This window comes from Podospora pseudopauciseta, assembly GCF_035222475.1.
Source record: "Podospora pseudopauciseta strain CBS 411.78 chromosome 5 map unlocalized CBS411.78m_5.2, whole genome shotgun sequence".
NCBI classification, from domain to species: Eukaryota; Fungi; Ascomycota; class Sordariomycetes; order Sordariales; family Podosporaceae; genus Podospora; species Podospora pseudopauciseta.
This window is the reverse complement of record NW_026946666.1, coordinates 28810-42672: the sequence shown is the minus strand read 5'-3', so window position 1 is coordinate 42672 and position 13863 is coordinate 28810. Positions and strand designations below refer to the sequence as shown.

The window sequence follows — 13863 nt, the reverse complement described above, 5'->3', positions numbered from 1 at the left end:
GATCATCAGCTCCCGTCAACCCCACCCACCCTGTGATCATGGCATGTGGGCCCATGGCGGAGCTGGTGGCCGCCAAGACAGCCAAGATTAGAGGGCTGAAGTGCCCTAACAGTTGGACAATTCTATTGTAAGAGAGCATGTTAAGACCTCAGGCGGCTTGGCATCGTGTTTCGTATCCCGCGTATTGCGTTTAACCAGCCCTGACCCATGAAGATTAGCTTGATTGCCTCGTCAGCTTGTTCAGGGGTGGAATTGGCAACGTCGTCTTCCATATTTATGATGGCTTTTTCAGAAGAACTTTTGTTGATTTGCTCTACTTACAATTCCTGCTTTGTTATGGCCTGTCGAGTTGCGCGGGTAAACACCACAAGACGCCATGCCGACCATTAGCAGCACCAATCCCGAGTTCATCGAAGCAGAGCCCTTGCTGAGTCTTGAAGATGAGCAGGCAGCCGATGCTATCTACTATCAACACACACGCTCAAAGCCGGCACAGCAGCCCCCACAATGGCACAGAATCATAGCGCGTTTCCAGGTCCAAAGCTCCGGTAGCATCATCTTGCTGCTGTCCCTGCTCACGTTTGCCATTGTCACCAGCGGCATGATGTACATGATTCCGATGTTCCGTCTTCTCGAAGATGCTTTTTGCCACCTTTATTACGACAAAGACCCTTCCGAGTCTATCGACGAGCACATGTGCAAAGTCGACGGTGTGCAGAAGGAGCTTGCTTTGCTTGGTGGTATCTCAGCCATGATCAATTCGCTGGTTGGTGTTGTGGCGGCTTTGCCATATGGTGTTCTCGCCGATCGGTACGCAGCCTGATCAGAGATGTCTTGACTACTCAATTTAACAACATGAATCTAGAATTGGCCGTAAGTCTACATTCGCCCTCGCCTATGTTGGCATCGTCATTGGATTTGGATGGGGGCCACTCTTACTGTTCTTTGGGGTGGCACCCAACATGTACCTCGTCGTGATGGGCTGTCTATTCTTTCTAATCGGCGGAGGCGTCCCCGTCGCCATGAACTCGCTCAATGCAATGGCATCCGACGTCAGTACAGAAAGTGATAGGTGAGTAGATCCCAAGCCCATGTTCTGCCTGCCACTGACCGACCTTCAGAGCTATCGGCTTCTTATATCTTTCCTTTGGCGCTGTGTCAGGAACCTTGGTAGGCCCGTTCCTGGCCGGAATTCTCATGCAAACCATCGGTCCTTGGTGTCCCATTGCCCTCGTCTTTGCTCTCACTCCCTTCATCTTCGGCGCCTTGCTCTTCCTTCCCGAAACCTTGCCCGTCCAGCTGAAAGAAGCGGCACAACGAGGACGACAGCCACTCTCGAAAAAGCTCCGACACGCGATGAACGAGTTTGGGGTTTCTTTGTCCCTGCTGAAGAATAGGCAGCTTTTGAGCTCTTTGGCACTCTTCCTCATACAGCCTGCCATCTTTGCTGCGTATTCGACAACCCTTGCCCAGCATGTCAGTAAATACTTTGGCTGGACGCTGGCCGAGACCAGTTACCTGCTTACGCCCCCACTGGGCATCCTTCACTTGGTTGTCCTGGTTGTGCTGCCTCGTGTAGGAAAGCTGATTACCGATCCGACGGGCAGATATGGGGTTTCCATCTTCGCAAAGGATCTCGTGCTGACAAGGGTGTCACTGGCTCTCATGGCGACAGGAGCTCTCGTCCAGGGGTTCAGCAGAGGAATAGCAGTGTTCCTCATTGGCCTGACCATTCATACCCTTGGGTCGGGCAGCGCGCCACTTGGCCGGGCTATTTCGACGGCTTATGTTGACCCCCAGCACACGTCGAGGCTGTACGCCGTGATTAGCATGCTCGAGACTGGCGGCGCGCTGATAGGCGGACCAGTACTAGCTTGGTGCTTCAATGTAGGCATGAAAAAGTCGGGATTCTGGATCGGGCTGCCGTGGTTTTATGTCGCTAGTCTTGTCGCTGTTGCCATCGGGGCAGTGATGTTTGTCACCAAACCAAGCATGGAGCTGAGGTCGGGAGTGCCCGAAGAGACTGGGGGTTTGCATTATCATTCTGCTGGCGAGGAAGAGTGTTAGCATGTAAACAGTCCCGTCTTGCGCTCTCTCAAATTTCATGCGGAGATCTGGGCCTGTCTCGGGATCATGTGGAATGGATGTGAGGGCCGTTTCTCGGCGTCCGCGACGCTGACCGGGCAGCGTTCGGTGCAGACGGCACAGTGTGTTCCAGGAACGCAGAGTCGGATAGCGGTCAAGCTGGTTGCGAGCTGAGATCGTATCGGGAGATTGTATGCATGCAGGGTCATGCAACATTGAGCCAACGACGTGGTGAAGCTCACATCTGAAGGCGCTTGCAGCAAACCAAAAGGGAAAGGCCTGGGGTCGCCGAGCCCCTCATCCGCAGCGACCTTGGTCACCTAGCCCATTTTGGGAGGAAGAAGCAATCATGATGGACAATTTCAGTTCCTCAAATACCGATCTTCAGGAGCCTCTTGGACCCGGTAGGTACTTATAGGGTTTCTCTTGAGACATCAATCCTCCCAATTTGTATTACCATTCTTCTTTGACCACCCACAACACGGTCGACATGTCTCCTGGCAGAACTCTCCTCGTGCTTGGCTCTGGGCCTGGTATTGGCCGGTCGGTGGCCACGCTGTTTGCCTCGAAGCGGTACAACAATGTGGTCCTGATTGCCAGACGCGCCGAGCAACTCGAACAAGAGAAAAAAGCCGTCCTGAGCACTGTCAGCAGCCAGATAAATGTGAGGACATACGCGGTCGATGTCACACACACGCACTCCCTCCTCCAAGCACTCGACGACGCCGATGCCGCCTTTGGCAAGCCTGATGTGGTGTTTTATAACGCCGCTCGTGTTCTCCCATCGGCGCTATTGACCCATCCCCTCGAGGATGTCGAGTACGACTTCAAGGTGAGTCGCGCTGCGCGGGAACGGTAATGGCAAGTTGCTAACGGCTCCCAAGATCAATGTCAGCGCTCTGTACATTGTCTCACAGCGGTATATACCACACCTTGTGTCGCTGGCCAAAGCGGATGCTTCAAGCCGGCCTGCGCTCATCGTGACGAGCTCTGCCCTGCCGTATCACCCAATCCCTCAGCTCTTCAACCTGTCCTTGGCCAAGGCCGCTCAGAGGAATCTTGTGCAAAGCTTGAATCTGTCGTATACACCCGAGGGCGTGCATATTGGTGTGATCAACGTTGCTGGTCAGGTTGCGCCGGAGGACGAAGTGAGAAATCCTACTCGCATCGCGGCCAAGACCTGGGAGTGGTTTCGGGGAGCAAAGGACAAGCCGAATTTTGAAGTCGTGATTTAGAATATCGTGGAGTTGGTAAAAGACGATCTCTTGGGAATGAACGGTCGAGGATAGAAAACGAAATGAAGCACTCTGTTCTTTTGGTCTACCTCATGAATCCTGCATCTACCGTGTGTCACAGGACTTGAGCCTCCTCAAAGGACAACCTTGCTCAGTTGATCGCGACATGTGATCCTGGCTAGCACTGGTCAGCGGTTGGAGCTCTGCTCTCAACCACTTGGATGGCCCGTGTGGCTTCCCGGAGCCTGCTGAATATGGGATCACACCGAACTTTGTAGAAGAGAATGGCTGTGTTGAATGCTCTGCTTGATGAGAGGCCTGTAGTGGCCATGTCTAACTTTGTGTATGCCGAATTGAAAAAGTATTAAGAAAACCTCCTCCATTAAAGAACGCCGGTCCCTCCTCCCATTATGCATTCCACCCATGCAAACTCCTCAACTGTGCCTAGCCCTAGACACTGCTGCTCCATGAAAAATCCTTCCTCACCATGATCTCGTTCTGATATGAGTCCTCTGGACTGCTCTTCCCGTTTACACAAGTCTTTGACGAGTCTCTCGAGTCACCCTGTCGCTGGTGTCCCGGTAGATGATGCCCCGGCTCGCCCGAGATGTCCACCGTCAGTTCGATTTCGTCGTCCCCTCGCAGAGTTGCATCCAGCCCCCCGTGGTGCTTCCTACCGCTGATCTTGTGGCCAGCCTTGGACGGACTGGGCTTATCCGACAGGTACACTTTGGGCGTGTCCGGGTATCCCGACAGCTCACCCCTCCACCAGCGTCTGACCAAGGGTGCATAGGTGGGGAGGCAAGCGCAGACAATGCCGATGAATGGCTCGCAGCAGGACCAGATGAAGACTTTGGACATGGCCCACGTGAAGTCTGGGGACTTGACGAGCTGGTCCATCATGACGATTCGGATGGCCGAGGCCACGCACACACTATGGTAAGGCATCAGTGGCAAGGTCAAACAAGGTTACAGTCAAGCTGAGGGGAAGGGGTCGGCGTGACCGAGACACAGCACGGATACCGAAGGGTGGCCGGAGCAGGGGCATGGGGAGGGGGTGAAGACAGAAATTCACGCACAAGCCGCCGAGGAGAAGGATTCCGCCTACAAACACCTTTTTGGTGGTGGGCATGTTGAGCTTCCAAACTGTGATGGGATTTTGGTGGTTAGCATGGGATACCGTGTGAGGACTTCCGGAGAGCCAAGCTGAGATCCATGTGAGAGTCACCGGGCGAGTGGAAACAATGGGAACATACCTGTGGGAATCGGCACCAAAAGAATGGCCACATCAATCACCAATCCGATGATGCCGTTGCAAAAGTAAAACAACGGTGCGTCGATACATGATCCCGTGGCCGTTGGGTCGGTATACTGACGCCAGTAGTAGTCGATGGGCCTGCACCCTGCGAGCCATGTGATGGTCACTTCTGCCCAATGGGCACAGGTGAAGCCAAAGACGATGTACCAAATCACATTTGTCCCAAACACACGGCGGTAAAATAGCAAGATGGAGACTTTGGTTGCCGAGATGCAAGTGATGTAAACGATGACGAAGGCGTAGGTGGTTTGGTACAGCTTGGTGAACTCCTCATGGGTGACCACCCAAAGATGCTTTCCGCCACCCCAGGGAACACTGATGAGGCAACACACCGCCGTTCCAATGCCCATAACCTGAATTTACGGTGAGCCGGTCAGCAAAGCCTGTCCTTGTCCCCCACGGCATCCTCTTCGTTTTCAAGTACTCACCGCTGCAAAAAGAATAACATAGTCGTCGGCAGCCAGACCCGGCCCCTTGTTTATCAGCCGTGTAAAAAGCCGCAAAACGACGGAGCTGAGCCCGAGGACCATGATGCCGACGACTGAGCCGATAATATCCCCGTTCTGATTTTCCGCCAGGTTCACGCCGGGCGGCGCCTCGCCCCACGCTCCCGAGTTCGACATGGTCTTGTTTGAGCGCTAGAAAATGGATAAAACGAGTGGAATGCGGATTTTGTCACGCCAAGGAGCGGCAGAAGTGAGCACGAGGGAGTAAAAGTTCTCCAATATTCAAGGCCGAAAATGAGTGTGGAAGTTGAAGGATTGGTGGTGATCAAAAGAAGGCCTCCCCGCGTGACACCTCTGCTTCCACAGCCGTGTGAGCAAACAGTGGAGAGGAAAAGCCCACCGGCGGCGAGGAGTGAGGAAAGGCTGCTTGTTTTCTGTCCATCTTCTTTGTGCCATTGGTTTTTGCTTTTTCCCCATGGCTGTGATGAAGATTAGCTTTCCATCCAATGTTTAGCAAGACTCCGACCCAGACTATTTGTTCGAGTGTTAGTGTGGTGTTAGTGCTGTAGTCACATAGATTATTTGCGGGGCTCAACAACGATAGTTGCCTGTTACAGCTGGTTCTGCAGCATATCGCCTCCAGGAGAAATGGAAGACCGGTATTCGCGAGAGGCTTGTGTTCGAATCGGTTTAGGGGACGAGAGCGTGCCGCCCAACAGCACGATTTAGATCTGTCAGAGACTGAACCAATGGTACCAATGGTCTTGGGCGATCTCCCGCATCCTGTGAATTGCCCCCAGAGGCCCGCTTTGTGCTGAGGATTTTGACTGGACAGCACTTGCATGTGGTCGCTCCCAGATGGCCGAGTAGCCCCTTGGTGTCTGCAAGCATCATTCACCATTAGCCCTCGCTTGCTCTTCTCTGACTGGGCTTTCTGGCAGTCCCGCCGAGACATTGGCCCAGCGACAATGTCACTGATCGATTGCTCGCCGCGCTGGTACATCAGGGGGTGGTTTTTTATTCTTTCCCGCGTGTAGCACCGCTTTAAGAGCAGTGCCGATTGGCGTTCTTGATTGGGGTCGGGAAGCCAAGGATCGCGTGCCGTGTCTTGGCATGGAAATTCAGCTTTGGTGTTGTCTTCAGGGGTCGTGTCTCTCGCTTCCATTGTTCTGCTGAAGCAGATCGTATCCCGATCTGGATAAGTGTCTATGGCTGAACAATTGTTTTATGGCGATGGACAGATTTATGCTGAGAATGTTTTCCCCTTAAACATCAGGTCTTCTTTCAGAATCACTCGATTCACCTGTCAAGCTGTTCTCAAGTTGTGTGACGGTGATTCGGCAAGAGCATGACAGCCAGTCATCTCAACCCTCGGTCAGTACAGTCGGGTTCGAGTCTCGCACATCTCTGGATCTTGCACAAATCGTGCCAGGTTCGATGCCGGTTGGCATTCCCACTTGGAGGATGACATAGTGTGTGCATGTAGGCTGGGCCCGGCCAACTCAGACGTCCCTGACCGACGTCAGCTTGCTTTCAGTAGGGCATTGTGGCTGAAAACTCTTCAGTACCGCAGGGATAGCTTCTGATGGATGCCTGCACGGTTGAGCATGGACAGCACTCGTTGTTTGGTTCCTGCAGCACATGTCATGCTAGCAGGAACAGACAGCAGGCAAGGCAGCGGAAAAGGGCTGAGCGCAGAATGTTCTGAAGCCATTGGCAATTTCTAGCTCGAAATGGGCGAGCAAGCCACCGCTGTGCGTTGTTTCCACCGCTGGGTCTTGAATCGAGACATGGCAACGTGCCTTAATATTGATGTGTCTTGATTCAAGAGGGTACCTACCATGCCCCGACTGGCAGTTTCCGCGGCACGCACCGTGAACCGTGGGACGTGCCGGCTTGGATTTGGGGGTCTCACAGACCAATTCCTGCCTTTCAAGCTGGCCGATTGGTCTGTGCAAGTCCACGGTACAAGCTGTCAGGGAGTCGAGATGTGGGCAACACGTGTACGATTACTGACGCTGGGGTCTCACTCAGTCTAGCGGAATCTGCACGGGCAAAAGTCGGAATCGGTAGAAACAGCCACCACCAAGACAAAGCAAGCAAGCCACCCTGGAAGACCCAAGAACGTGGAAATCCTCAACGTTGTGGCCAGGGTATGCTGTCTACTCGGTGACCGGCACCGTTGAGCTGTTAGGCATCAAGAAGCGCCTTTTTATTCCCCTTCCTAGCGTCTCCAGTCGTCAACGAGGGCCCCTCTTTCGTCTCGGCTACCACTCCACTCCACTCCAGTAGAAGCCCAAATTCAGGTCACGGGAATTCACATGGGAACATCCCAAGGAGGAAAGACGGTTGACCACTCGGCTGGGAGGGGAAAGCGGTCTTGTCACTCCTTATCATTGGGTCGAAATGGACTGAGCATCCTTCCCGAGTGTCACAAGAGCCGTCCTCTCCACCTGCCCAGGACCCCTTGATGTTTCCAAGTGGGAGCCCAAGGTCGGCGACTTACCGACATGGGCGTCCCGGTGTGTTGGCGTGGGAGGGTGTGGTATGATTTTGGTGAGATATCCACCCAAGCTGCCGGGACTCATGGGTGGGCATGGGTGAGGTTGCGGACCATGTTTTAAAGGTCAGGCAAGGTATCCGGGATCCGGAATACCCTGGAGAGACATACTATATGCTCGGTAAGCCCTGATCCATAGTGACGATGGTGCCCACACCAACCATGTCACCGGTACTGGCGGTATCCAAGCGCTCGAGGAACAAACAGGCGTAATCAAGGTATTGTTCAAGGCCTGAAAAGTGGCACTCTGTAAGTGGCCTGTAGGTGATTCGTTCAGCCCTGGCTTTCTGCAGTTTGCGCCCGTTCCGAACCCGGGAGGGGGTATTGGTATCCTTAGGACTGTTGTCGGTTGTTGTATATAAAATCCCTCGACTGCTGTTGATGCTGATCGTCTACCTCCGCATCTACCTCTTAATCTATTCCGAATTACTTGGTAACTAGACCAGTTACACAGACTCTACCACCTTCTACCGTGCAAGTCATATCGATCGTTTAAGAACTCTGGAGTTGGCCATGACTCCGCTCTCAGAGTTTATCTTCCTCTCCGTTCTTGGGAGCATCTTTACGCTCATAGTGTCTACGCCATGGAGGCCATGGCTCATGAAGCGCCTGTCTCAGCACACCATTCCGTCCTTCAATCTTTTCAAAGGATTCACTCGATCCGGCATAGTCTTTTCAGATTCGACGAACACCTGCAATTCAACATGCGCCTTCAATAAACAGAAGCTCGACACCATCCACGACCTGTCTGACTGCCACGAAGTCGCCTCATCATTCTCCACCCTTGTTCAGCAGGATGGAGCTGGTTGCTGGCCTCCGAGATCCAACCACAATGAAAAGATATGGCCCGCATGCCTCCAGGCATATAAAGACATCTACCATGAGATGGCTCCCCTCCTACCAGCGGAGAATGCATCTCTTGACGACAACATCAACGAAAGGCGCATATTCGAGTTCAGGACACGCTTCGCTCAGCTTTTGAGTCAAAAGGTTGACCTGGCTGAAGTTCAGAGACTGCTACAAGCGGCCGATGCTGGAAGATGGGATGTCTTCCCCAGGGATGCTTACAATGGGTTTTACTGCTGTGTGGCTTGGTGTAGACATGCTTATAGGTAAGCGTCCTATGTCGTCCATGTCTGGACTGGGTTCACAAAGATATCCATGTGGCTAACAAAATCAGATGGGCAAGCATCCCAGTAGTCCGCCTCGCCCAACTCGAAAAGTCCATTGCCCTCCCCATGGAACTCGTCATACCCTGGAACTCCATGCAGTCGCACTTTGGTCTCGATTCCGAATCCGGAAACAACATGTCTAACCTGGTTCTCAACTTCAACCCAGCTGGAGGCTACGCCCTCAAGATCAATACCGGCCTCTCGACTCTTATTCAGTCCTCAGAGGAGGAATTCGCCCGCATCTTTCAGGAGGTCGAAGTGCTAGGTGTACCAATCTACTGCTCCATTGTCGAAAGTATCGTGACATACGCCCGGGGTGACAAGGAGTCTTGTCTCGAACATGTCCGTGACATCAAAGGCCAGCTACGCCCTTTGCTAAGCAGCTATTACGACCGAGTTCACGACGCCAAGATTGCGAGATCAGTGTGGCTGAGCCGCGTTCAAGGGTTTTATGCCTGGGGCGTGGGACACCAGAATAACACCAATGGAGAGTGGGAGAAGTTTGATGGGCTGAGTGGAAATCAGGTCTTGCTGTTCCAAGCCCTGGATGCGTTTTTGGGATTGGAGGCGTACCTGCCCAAGCTGATCCAGGAAAGAAATGTCCCTCTCTTGCAGAGAAGATTCTGCAAAGTGGTCAAGAAGCATACCTTTAGGGACCAGTTGGCAGATGAGGGGGTTGATGGAAAGATCAAGAAGGAGTTCGAGGATATTGTCAAAAGGCTGAGGGTAAGCTTCTGATACTGATACATACCTGGTACCTATGTTGCTTTGTTTACTAACAGAAGATAGGTCTTTCGATCTGCGCACCGTACCAGAGCCAAGGTGTATCTCACACAGTCAGCACCCGAGAGATTGCCCATGACAGCGGGCAAGTCGCTGCTCAAGGATGATATGGACCAGAGCTTGCTGTTTTTGGATCAGTTCATGGTCGGCAGGTTGCAACAGACGGTATAGGTAGTGGATGGTACATGCACACTCTTTTTGTTTATTCTGTTACTGGTAGGGATAGAAGCTGGGTTATGAGACGGACATACTGGCGCAAGTCACTGGACTGGGAATTTGTCATGTTATATACCATGGGTCATAAGGAATGAAAACTTTTGTAGCGTTCATTGCTGGGAATTTTCACCGCGATCTTTAAGGATGGAATCCATTACCTTGACCTCTATGATTGCAAAGGCACCACGGGCCCTGCATCGCATACACACTCTTCAGCCAACCTAAGCCTGCACATCGCATATAACCAACTCAGGGGTACCTAAACAGACGTTTCACCCATGGCCACTCCAAAGCAACCGCAAGTCCATTCTCTCAGAAAGGATACCATGTCAACGTCATCATCTAACACAGTCTGAACTTAAGTAATAGCTTGAAGATTGCCCAACAAGAGCTGAACTACCTACATGCATCAACGGTGAGACTCTAACTTCAAAACAACCCAGCCAGAACCAAAAGCCCACACATGGGAATCTACCACCCACCGCTTCATCCTCTGAAACACCGGGAGTCGGGCGGGCTAATGGTAGAATGATAGAACACCACGGCCGACTTGGCATCAAAAGCCAGACTTCCACTCAGTCCAATAGAAGCTGATGCCGCATCAATCACCCAGTCTCTTAAGTACCCCGACACAGATTGCTTTTTTGTTACGGTTGGGACAAAGCATCAGCAAAAACCCGCATCAACCTTTCAGCTCTATCGGATGCTGATTTGTAGTTGCCCTGGGTCACCAATAGCATCGTACTGTCAACCAGGACTATTCTTAGGAACAGTAAGCTGTGTGACATTGATTTTGATTTAGTTGGAGTGTTGTGAGCACGATACTGCACAGCGGAGGATCAAGGAAGTTCCACGTTGTCAATGCGGTTTGCTGTCAACTCGAAGACACAGAAGTGATAGTATCTACCAACTTATTGACACAACGAAAATGGTACATCGTTCAAATGTTTCAAAGTCCGAAGCATTTGCTATCTCTGCGGGTGGGAAATACCAATCCTGTCATGGAGACGAGTGTACTGGAAAGCAATAGACATTCGACGAGGTTACCCCTCCATACCAGGTATGGAACCAATGCATATACAATTCTGCCCTTCGCTGCACAACTGATGAGTCGAGCTGATCGACCTGCAAGTGACTTGGTTCAAGTGTTGTTTACGGATACGAGATGAACGTAAAAGTAGGGAGGAGAGCGACCCCCGCCCCACCCGGCATGAATTCCTACCCATGTGGCTAATAAGAAGAGCAAAAAGTCACTGCATACCAGGTAGACCATCTGAGCCTCTTAGCAGTACATGTATTGCACAGTCGGAGGCTAGTTTTGCCGAAGTCATCAAGCGGCACTGTTCCTACTCGCCCGTCGCATTCTTCCAATCGGGGAGATCATGGATGCATCCAGTCTGCATGACATCCGTCATGCATATCATTCCAGGTAGGGGAAGTTCCCGAGTGTGAAATCGCCGCGGGATGTCCCTTGGTCGGCATATACATATGCAAAGTTGGCTCAAATCCGAGGGCGAGTCCGGTTGATACAGCTACAACCCAGCTCCCTTTCACGGGCACATACATCTGCGTTAGACTCGATTCTGAAAAGTATGTGCCTATCTATTGTGCCTAAATTCCAACCGAAGAATGCTGTATCTATAGGCCCGTCCGTCTACCAATCTATCAGTCTACCCATTGAACAAGCTTGAACACCAATCATCGGACAACCCAACAATGCATCAGTCACGCTTGACACCAATTGCACCCACTCGTCTCAATCCAACAGCGCATACCCCACAAACAAACACCATCCAACCAAACATGATCCAAAAAGCTACCCTATATCCCTCCATAAGGGCTTCGGGGGATGATTTGTTGTCAAATTGAGAGTTGTTTGTGACCGATGAGGCAACGACCTGCGTCACACTTAGCCCAATGGCGACCCCAAGCTGAGCACACGTGTTGAACACTGCGCCGCCTAAAGCCTGCATGTGCTTCGGGAAAACATCCGAAATGATCAGGAGGCCAACTGTAAAGAGAAGGTCACAGCTGATGGGTGAGAGGATCTGCGCAACAAAGGCGTTCTCCCAATATACTTGGTCGGTACGGACCAGGGCCATCAACAAGGCCGAAACAGTGCTGACGATTGTGGTGATGAGGACGGTCCAGAATACAGGCATGCGGTTGACAAATATGCCCGTGAGAATGCTGGTGATAATCCCGGCTACCAAAGAGGGAAGCACTTGAAGGGACGCCGTCAGAGCAGACTGTCCCTGAATGGTTTGGAAGCTAAGGTAAGGAGACAACGCGTTAGACATGAACCATGAAGCTTCGGAAACAGGCTTACAATAGACTGCTATACAACTCCATGCAGTTGATCAAAGCGTTGGTCAGCATAACCATGACGCAGGCGCTCGTAAACACACCGCTTCGCCAGAGAGAGTTCGGGATCAGTGCTGTGCGGTTCTTCCTGGTCTGGTAGTGCATCCACCCCACAAAGGATGGAACAGAAAAGACAGAAATTACGAGCAAAACGATGGTGACAGCCTGACGAATGTCCTGAATGTTGGCAGACAGGGATCTAGAAGCATCACTCAATTAGCTTATGCAGGCCCGCAGAATGTTTCACAGGTGTTAATGCTTACGCTAAAACGTATGAAAACATGGCCAGCCCCATGCTGGCCAAGCCTACTCCAATCCAGTCGATCTCACCTCCGAGCCGCCTCAGAACGGATTGGCTACCGGATGAGTGAATGTCTTGCGGAAGTGACCATATCCCAATGGTAAACAAAACTATGCTGCAGGCGGCTACAAGGTAGAAGGCTGGCCGCCACCCCACCGTGTCTGTCATGACCCCCGTGAGCACCAAGCCAAGACTGAACCCGAGCGGCTGGCTGAATCCGAGGCATGCAAACCCCATGTTCCGCGGCCGGCCCTCGGCCACACTATTGGAGATGATGGATATCGCTGAGGGGGCAATGATGGCGTTTGTGATGCCCTGAAGGGCCCGGAATGCTATTATTTGACCTTCAGTTTGTGCCAGACCGCAGGCCAGAGCAAAGATGGAACTGAGGAAAGAGCCAACGAGGTTGACCTTTTTCACACCGACAACATCGGCGATGGAGCCGGCCAGCAACAAACAGGAACCGGCCGTGAGATAGTAACTCGAGGTGGGCCAAACCAAGAGGCTCTCCTGTAGACCCAGCTCCGAGTGCATGGCAGGTAGAGCGATGACGATGATGCCATTGCAGAAGCTGCTGAAGAACAGCAGGCCACAAAGCTGGGTGGTCACGATGATGGCGCGGCCTTTGGGCAGCAGAGCCGGCCTTGACTTGGGCGAGATTGGAGACGCCTCTGGTTCTGAATCAGAAGCCACGACTGTTGCATCGCGGCTCTGGCTTTTCCGTGAAGTCGCGCCCGAGTTTGTGGTGGAGGGGTCGAACGAGATGGTGTGCAACTCGGTCACGGTGGTCGTTTTGGTCGCCATGTTGTGCGATGCGGGCAAGGACGTGAGTGGTCGCTGGCTTCTCAAGGCTGCATATCTCTAGATGCTGGTTGTCGTGAATCAGCCGGCGGTGAGGGAGTGAGGTCGATTTGATGGCAAGATGCGGTTGTGTTGCAGCGCAGGTTGGAGAATAGGAGATGCAGGTGCATTTGCATTCAATTTCGCCATCCAGCACGACAGGTTCGTCAAAGGACAGGTCCATTTTAAACCGATGCCCCTTTCAGCTTTGGTGTGTCATCGGGCAAATCGGGGCCCGGGTCTCGTTCCAGCTTCCAGTCAGCAGCCGCGTTGGAGCTAGTCATATCCCTTGGAGGCATAGTAGAGCGGATGTTTCTACCTTAGAGGCAGGTGCCACGAGGCAGGATCGAGTCGGTGTACTGTAGGGAATGTTTGCCCCATTTCTCATTCACCGTTGCGGCGCGGAGCTCAAAGAACCAAGGAAGACACGCAGACCGAAACACGGGACAGCGCCGAGAGCCCCATAGGGTTTTCAACTCCGGGGACCGCTGAATTGGAAGCCGTTGGTGAGGCCCAACTGCGAACATGTGAGTCCGTCTCGGA

At 52.5% G+C, this 13863-nt stretch overlaps 5 protein-coding genes across 5 annotated transcripts; 3 read left to right on the top strand and 2 right to left on the bottom strand.

The window, feature by feature from the left end:
• Window positions 1-90: 90 nt before the first annotated feature.
• Window positions 91-6061, bottom strand: QC763_503070 (uncharacterized protein). The gene is made up of 6 exons (XM_062912901.1): window positions 5067-6061; window positions 4577-4991; window positions 4400-4466; window positions 1519-4254; window positions 322-1464; window positions 91-200 (listed from the first exon to the last, which is right to left on the bottom strand). The coding sequence occupies exons 1-4, from the start codon at window positions 5259-5261 to the stop codon at window positions 3771-3773; spliced, it is 1161 nt and encodes a 386-aa protein (XP_062763728.1). The 5' UTR covers window positions 5262-6061; the 3' UTR covers window positions 91-200; window positions 322-1464; window positions 1519-3770.
• On the top strand, window positions 377-2067 carry QC763_503050 (uncharacterized protein; the record flags this gene model as incomplete). The annotated part of the gene is made up of 3 exons (XM_062912899.1): window positions 377-810; window positions 866-1072; window positions 1122-2067. 3 exons carry the CDS (start codon window positions 377-379, stop codon window positions 2065-2067), a joined length of 1587 nt encoding a protein of 528 aa, XP_062763730.1.
• On the top strand, window positions 2576-5629 carry QC763_503060 (uncharacterized protein; the record flags this gene model as incomplete). Its single annotated transcript, XM_062912900.1, has 3 exons — window positions 2576-2917; window positions 2970-4651; window positions 4708-5629. The coding sequence occupies 2 exons, from the start codon at window positions 2576-2578 to the stop codon at window positions 3318-3320; spliced, it is 693 nt and encodes a 230-aa protein (XP_062763729.1). The 3' UTR covers window positions 3321-4651; window positions 4708-5629.
• A 1165-nt stretch (window positions 6062-7226) lies between the features above and the next one.
• Window positions 7227-9924, top strand: QC763_503080 (uncharacterized protein). The gene is made up of 3 exons (XM_062912902.1): window positions 7227-8756; window positions 8825-9542; window positions 9606-9924. The coding sequence occupies exons 1-3, from the start codon at window positions 8158-8160 to the stop codon at window positions 9768-9770; spliced, it is 1482 nt and encodes a 493-aa protein (XP_062763727.1). The 5' UTR covers window positions 7227-8157; the 3' UTR covers window positions 9771-9924.
• A 1391-nt stretch (window positions 9925-11315) lies between these two features.
• On the bottom strand, window positions 11316-13852 carry QC763_503090 (uncharacterized protein). Its single transcript, XM_062912903.1, has 3 exons — window positions 12443-13852; window positions 12145-12378; window positions 11316-12086 (listed from the first exon to the last, which is right to left on the bottom strand). The coding sequence occupies exons 1-3, from the start codon at window positions 13282-13284 to the stop codon at window positions 11537-11539; spliced, it is 1626 nt and encodes a 541-aa protein (XP_062763726.1). The 5' UTR covers window positions 13285-13852; the 3' UTR covers window positions 11316-11536.
• Window positions 13853-13863: the final 11 nt, after the last annotated feature.